The sequence below is a fragment of the Propithecus coquereli genome, unplaced genomic scaffold (genome assembly GCF_000956105.1).
Source record: "Propithecus coquereli isolate 6110/MARCELLA unplaced genomic scaffold, Pcoq_1.0 Scaffold235, whole genome shotgun sequence".
NCBI lineage: Eukaryota > Metazoa > Chordata > Mammalia > Primates > Indriidae > Propithecus > Propithecus coquereli.
In genome coordinates this window covers 3,427,737-3,435,338 of record NW_012147897.1, presented here as the reverse complement: position 1 = coordinate 3,435,338, position 7,602 = coordinate 3,427,737, and the positions used below count along the sequence as shown (strand labels likewise).

The 7,602-nt window shown below is 36.8% G+C and overlaps 1 protein-coding gene across 2 annotated transcripts in view; it reads left to right on the top strand.

The window, feature by feature from the left end:
• Window positions 1–4,183, top strand: part of RAB6A (RAB6A, member RAS oncogene family) — an 81,013-nt gene extending 76,830 nt beyond the window's left edge. For both annotated transcript variants that reach the window (XM_012645704.1, XM_012645705.1), the window contains exons 7-8: window positions 525–591; window positions 1,867–4,183. In XM_012645704.1, coding sequence (XP_012501158.1) covers window positions 525–591; window positions 1,867–1,931 — 132 coding nt within the window. In that variant the 3' untranslated portion in view covers window positions 1,932–4,183. The remainder of the gene's footprint in view (window positions 1–524; window positions 592–1,866) is intronic.
• Window positions 4,184–7,602: the final 3,419 nt, after the last annotated feature.

Here is a 7,602-nt window from a genome sequence, read left to right as displayed (position 1 = left end):
GTGTCTGCGTCTTTATGTCTCTGTGTTCATTCCTCGGTCTGAAGTCGGGCCACGTCAGTGGCATGTTGATCTCTACATAGTGTTTTTCTAAGGAATTATCAAGGGAAATTTGGCTAGCCTGACTTTCACTATATCTGACTTTAGAACCTAACCCTTTATGAAAGATAGGAATGCCACTATACAGTTTTACTAAATGAATGATCTGTTCTTTCTCTGAGTTTCTATAATATTCTATTTTTATGACTCAGATGACATTTTTGCTGGTTATTTCATAACTATTCATATCTTATCTCACCAGTTAAAAAGCAGGGATCATGTTTTATACCTCTTTGTATTTGGCATACTGCTTTTCATATATTCATTTATAGAATGAATAGGCATTTTAATATGTTTTCATGATGCTAAAGTCTAAGTGAGGAATAACCTGTAGCCATATCCTTTAACTCACCATCCAGTGGTCATTTGCCTTGATACCATTTGCTGAATTTTCCCTCTCAACCGTCACATTTCTCTCTTTCCCACAGCTCTTCCGACGTGTAGCAGCAGCTTTGCCTGGAATGGAAAGCACACAGGATAGAAGCAGAGAAGACAGTATCCTTTTCATTTCGTCAGAAAATGTTTATTGTTAAAACTAGTCTTTAGAGCCCTACTTGGTTGGCTAGTGAATATCACGCTATTGCCTTTCATTGCTTTTTCTTTTTCTTTTCTTTCTTTTATTTTATTTTATTTTTCTCTTGAATGTCATTGCCCATTGCCTTTTACAACCAGGAATTGATGGCTTAGGGATATAAAAACCCAGAGGTGTTCTTTTTTCTTTTAACATGCTCCCTAGAAAAGTAAAAACTCAGAGGTTTTCTATAGCAAACATGGGCTGGTTATCCAAGTGTACCTTTTGCAGCCTGTGGCTCATTATGATTTATCAGTGAGAGCGTTTTTGTTTGTTTGCTTTTTAATGAGCAAGAAATTCTTAGACTCCCTGTCTCCTTCCTTCTTCGAGTCCCATGGACTCTGGGCTTTTTTTTCTAACACTTGGGCTTTCTATTTGACACAGGCAAGAAATAAAATGGCACTTTATCGTGGACTCTGCTTTCAGAAATAGGATATAATGAAGCACATCTGATATTATTTCCAAGGATTTGGATTTTACTGTTTTCATTGTTTGTTTTATATTTATGTTCTAGTATTTTTCCATATGCAGACATTTTTTATTAAGCCATGGAGTACATAACACTTTGTATTCAGCCCTTCCCACTTCTAAATGTTTTATGTTTTCTAAGCCTTTATTACTTTTTTCCCCCCAGACGGGGTCTCACTCTGTTGCCCAGGCTAGAGTGCAGTGCTGTCATCTTAGCTCATGGAGGCTTAATTAAACTCCTGGGATCAAGCAATCCTCCCACCTTGGCCTCCTCTAGTGCTAGAGTTACAGGCATGAGCCACCATACCCAGCCCTTTATTACTTTTAATGGCATATATCTGTTCTACTGAGTTGAAGTTCCATTATTTGTTAAATTTTTCACCTGTTGTTGGAACTGTCTTATAGACTACTTTCAGATTTTTATTAAAGGTGATTAATTTTCTAAGGAATATCATCTTCATATGGTTTCTTGCTACTATAGAGTAATTTCCTTAGGAAAGATTCTCATAAATAGGGCTTGTACCTCATTCTGACCCTTGCTGCATATAGTACATATAAACAAGTTTATTCCATTTGAGCACTTTGTATGGTGAGGTGGCTACATAGAAAATAGTGACTATTGTAGGCTCTGAAGTCAAAAAGGAATATAAGGGCCTTGCCAAAGATATCCGTGTTCTGCAGAATTGGAATTGCACATTGTCATTTATATAGCTCCTTAACTTTTGTTTCAGTGATTGACATAAAACTGGAAAAGCCTCAGGAGCAACCAGTCAGCGAAGGAGGCTGTTCCTGCTAATCCCCTGTGGCATCCTCAACTCTTCTCCAGAAGCTCACTGCTTTGGCCCTCTTACTCTTTCATTGACTGCAGTGTGAATATTGGCTTGAATCTTTTCCCTTCAGTAATAACGTATTGCAATTCATCATTGCTGCCTGTCTCGTGGAGATGATCTATTAGCTTCACAAGCACAAAAAAAGTCAGTGTCTTCATTATTTATATTTTACAAAAAGCCAAAAGAGTCCAGCATATTCCAGTGATAACTTTAAAAATTAGATACATTTTCTTAACATTTTTTCCTTTTTTAATGTTATGATAATGTACTTCAAATGATGGAACTCTCAACAGTATGAATGTGGCTTGGTTAAGGAGCAGTGTGTTCACAGCCTACTTGATCTCTTGCTGCTTTTCTCAACTACCCTCACCCCCATTCCCTATTCTTACCCTCCCTCCTTTCCTCAAAATAAACAAGAGGTGGCAAAGCAGCAGTCAGACAGACTAAGCCAGAATTATCCTTCAATTTTACAAATACTACTAGCTCTGGGCCATGAGCCAAGATGTCCAAAATTATTCTTGAGCACTGATATAGATATAAATTACTTAGACCTTTGAGGTCAAAATGCAGCTATCATGGTGGGCAGTGTTTGAATGAGAAAAGGGTTCTGGTGCATCTTCAAAATGAGTAATGAACATACTGAGTATTTACAAGTAGAGAAACATAAAATATATTTCTGACCAAAACAAATGACCCTTTCACATGTGCTTTATTAAATAGACTCTGGGAGAGAAAAGTAACCAAGTGCTTCAGAACAGGTTTTTAATATTTAATTCTTCATGGTAAAAATCATAAAGTTCTAATGAACTATTTCTCCCAAGGTTTTAAAATTGTCAAGATAGAGTTATTCTATTTGTTTAAAAAAGAAATCTTTAAGGAATAGATTTTGCTTGGGTTTTCATTCTTTTTTTTGAAAATACTATGCAGTCAAGACACTATAAAAGTCAAATTCCTTTAAGAAGAACCAGTGGAAGAATTTAAATTTGGCACCATGATCAAAATTAAATTACTAAACTAGTAAGAATAATGATATCTAAAGCTTACCAACAAAGAACCCTCAGCAGAAAAGCAAATACTTTGCTTGACATTTGCGGTCAAAGTGAAGACAGAAACGGTTTTCTTTTAAGCCCTTAGAGGCAGATCAGAAAAAGCATACGTAGAAGAAGGAAAGGAAAGAATGGAAATAAAACTCAATATTATGCAGATTAATGCCTTATTTTTTAGCATTTTTTAAATGTTGGGTCTTTCAGGCTGGTTTTGCTTTTTATTAGATCTGTATAGTTTGGTTAATTAACTAGTGATTTAGTTTTATATTTAAGCTATAATTAATCTTTTTTCTTTGGTGATATTTATTTCTTTGCCTTTTTTTAAAAAACTACTTTCAATTTTTAGATGTTTTGTTGAATCTAGTTAGAGCTTCATCACTATGGCAATATGTATTTCCCTTAAAACACTGCAAACAATTATACTAGAAGTGCACCCTTTTAATCTTTACTAGTTATTGTGAGATTGCTGTGTAAGTTAATAAACACTTTGTAAATACATTGTTTGCAGGAAGAAAATTTCTGAGTTTACGGCTCAGGAAAAGCCTGCTGAATTTATGTTGTAAGCATTACTTAACACAGTATAAAGATGAAAAGACAACAAAAGTATCTTCATATTTCCTCATCCCCTCATTGCAACAAAATCCTTAACTGGGAGAACGTTAGTCCCTCTCTTTCCTCCTCCTCCTCCACTTCCCACTTACTGTCACCTTGTAATATTCAGAGAGCACTTGGATTATGGATCTGAATAGAAAAATGCTTTCAGATAATCATTAGCCCACATACCAGTAACTTATACTCAAAGATGGGATGGAGTTGTAAAGTGCTTTTATAATACAATATTATTGTTAAAGGCAAGGGTTGACTCTTTGTTTTATTTTGACATGGCATGTCCTGAAATAAATATCGATTCAGTATGACAGATGGGTCATATTCTTTATTTGGAAAAAGTGGTGATTTCTGACAAGGGGGTGATAGTCTTCCTACACTGTTGCATTTGATTCTTTTTATGTATCTTTAAGAAAGTAACTAGTTATGCTGCTTTTATTATTGGTCTTTTTATTTGGCTTGGGGTTTCTTCAATTGAAGCAATGAAGTGTGTTCATAGTCCAGTTTTTTTTTTAATAAGCAATTTTGCTGCCAAAAGTATATAAATAAAACATAAAAAGAAAACAGTTATTGACTTGGTTTCCCATTCCTGCCAAGGTGATGAATTACCATATGCTTCTAACGTGCTCCCTAGAAGAACTATAAAGGGAACATGGAATCCAGAAAAATAACAAAACAACAAATGTGAGAAACCCCCAGGGAGTCGGAAGACTCTTGTTTGGGGTGGGGGAGAGTACCTGCCACTTGAAAGATGGGGCCCTGGTGGAGACAGTTATAGGATATATTAAGAAAAGTATTTTAAGTTCTACTTTTGCCTTTCCACTCATAACCATGCTTTTGCCTTTGTACAGAGGTTGGCAAACTATGGCCCTCCTGCCAAATCCAGCCTGGTCCCTGGTTCCTATTTTTAAAATTAAGTTTTATTGGAACTCAGCCATACTTTCTCACTACAAAGACAGAGTTTAATAGTTGTAACAGGCTGGACATGGTGGTACATGCCTGTAATCCTAGCACTTTGGGAGGTTGAGGCAGAATTGCTTGAATCCAGGAGTTGGAGACCACCCTGGGCAGTATAGCAAGACCTCATCTTTATAAGAAAAAATTTTAACATTAGCTGGGCATGGTGGTGGGCACCTGTAGTCTCAGCTACTCAGGACCCTAAGACAGGAGGATTGCTTGAGCCCAGGAGTTCAAGGTGGCAGTGAGCTGTGATCTCACCACTGCACTCCAGCCTGGGTGACAAAGGGAGACCCTGTCTCAAAAAGCTAAAAAAAAAAAACCAAAAACAAAAAATTAAGTGTGAAAAATTCAATAGTTGAAATAAGGAACACATAAATGAAGGATGATAACAGTATAAATGGCAACATCTAATAGCAAATCCAGAAAGATAAAAAAAAAAAAGGAAGAATTGAAGTATCAAAAACAATTTTGAATATGGTATTTATTTTTTTAGAGACAGAGTTTCACTATAGTGCCCAGGTTGCAATGCAGTGGCTATTCACAGGCACGGTCATAGTGCACTACATCCTCAAACTGGGCACTAGTGATCCTCCTACCTCAGCCTCTCAAGTAGCTGGGACTATAGGTGCACACCACTGCACCCAGCTTTGAGTATGGTATTTGTGATAAGTGTCTGCATATTTTATGAATGCAGCTTCTGAAATGGCTCCCAATCCCTGCCTCCTGGTATTCATGCCCTGTATGATGATCCTCATCCCTTGACCTCGTGACTTGCTTCTAAGGAATAGAATACAGCAAAAGTGATGAGATGTCACTGAAAGGTGATCTTACTAATAACCTATCTAACAGAGGAAAATAAACTCTAACAGAAAGTAAGGGAAGTAAACTCATAGCACATAATTGACCCTTGGAAGAGGAAACTCAACACAACTACCCCTTTTTGTTTTAATTAAAACACCTGTGGCCTAATTCGTTATCTCTAAGAATTTCATTTTCTCAGCCTTAAAGAGCCCTAAGCAGACTGTAGGGGTGCAAACTCCCCACTCCAGCTCTCTGCCACAGTTCCTGCCAGAAACACATTTCAAGGACTTAGATAAACTGGCCTTACAGAGGAAAGAGAAAAAACTAAAGAGCACCTGCAACCACTTCACAACCACTTCTGTTATCAGTCTGCTGAAGCAAAGAGGAAAAAAAGCCATTTTTACCCTTTAAAAACTCCAAACAGCTTTTCCTCAACTGCCCGGTACTTCCTTCCTTCCTCTGTGTGCTGTAGCCACTCCCTCCTTTTCTCTCTCCATTGCTCTCTTTCTTTCTCGGAAAAATAAGTTTTTACTTTTATATATCCTAATCTCTGCATGAGAAATCTTTCTTCACCTACAGTGTGAGTACCTAGTGAGCTTTCCACCCTTACAGTCACTTCAAAGATTAGATTATGAAGATTGTGGCTTCTGTATTCACACCACCTCTCTAACTCTTCTCTCTTCTCTGTGATGCAACCTGCCATGTTGTGAGCTGCCTTTGGAGAGACCCACATAACAAGGAGCTAAGAGCAGCATCCAGCCAGCAGCCAGTGAGAAAGTGGAGTCCTTACTAAGAAACAGAATGAAAAACAAGCCAAGGACTGAAAAAGTATTTACAAATTGCATATTTGATAAAGGATTGGTATTCAAAATATATGAAGAACTCTCATAATTTGATGAGAAAACAATCCAGTAAAAAGCAGGCAAAAGATTTGACCAGACACTTCACCAAAGAAAATAGAAAAATGGCCCAAAAAGGACATGAAAAAATGCATGACATCATTAGTCACTATGAAAATGCAAATTAAAACTACAGTGAGATACTGCTACAGAGACATTAGAAAAGCTAAAATTAAAAAGACTAACCATACCAAGTGTTGGTGAGGATGGGAGTAACTGTAACTCACATACTCTGGTAGAAGACTTTGGAAAAACAGGATGGTAGTTTCTTACAAAGTTAAAATATACACTTATATAACTCATCCATTTCATGCCTAAGTATTTACTCACAAGAAATGAAAGCATGTATCCATACAAAGACTGGTACACAAAATTCATAGCAGCTTAACTTAGATTATCCAAGAGCTATAAATAACCCAAATGCCCATTAAAAGGTGACTGTATAAACACATTGTGGCACATGCATGCTATGAAACACTACTCAGCAGTAAATCAGAATGAACTATTGATACCCACAACAACAGCAATAAATCTCAACTATCTTTAGTGAAAAAAATTAGACAAATATTCCATTTATTTAAAATTCTAAGGTATGCAAACTAGTGACAGCAGGACACTGGTTGCTTGAGGATGCAGGAGATGTGAGGAAGAATGGGAAGAAGTATTACAGAAGGACCTGGAGAAACTTTTGGGGATAGTGGGTATGTTTATTACTTGATTGTGGTAGTACTTTCACAATTAAATACATGTCAAAAGCTATCAAGCTGTATACTATATGTGCCATTTTATTGCATATCAATTGTACCTCAATAAATCTGTTAAAGAATATGTAGCCAACAAGCTAATTGAGGAGGGAAAATTGAATAATAAAACTTACTTGATTCATCTGAAAGGCCAGAAAGAAGATAATGACATCTAGGCCAGGCACAGTGGCTCACACCTGTAATCCTAGCACTCTGGGAGGCCAGGAATTGAAGACCAGCCTGAGCAAGAGCCGAGACCCTGTCTCTACAAAAAATGAAAAATTATCTGGGCATGGTGGCTCACACCTGTAGTCCCAGCTACTCGGGAGACTGAGGCAGGAGGATCATTTGAGCCCAGGAAGGAGGGAGGGAAGAAGGAAGGAAAGAAAAGAAAGAAAGAAATTGATAGCTAAACAATATTGATTCTACCAATTCATGCACATGGTATATCTCCTTTTATGTAGGTCTTCCTTCAGTTTTTCCTAGCATTTTAATAATTTTTGTTATAAGGGTCTTATGCATCTTTTATAAATTTATTCCTAAGTATTTTATATTTTTATACTAATTAAAGGAACTAGTGTT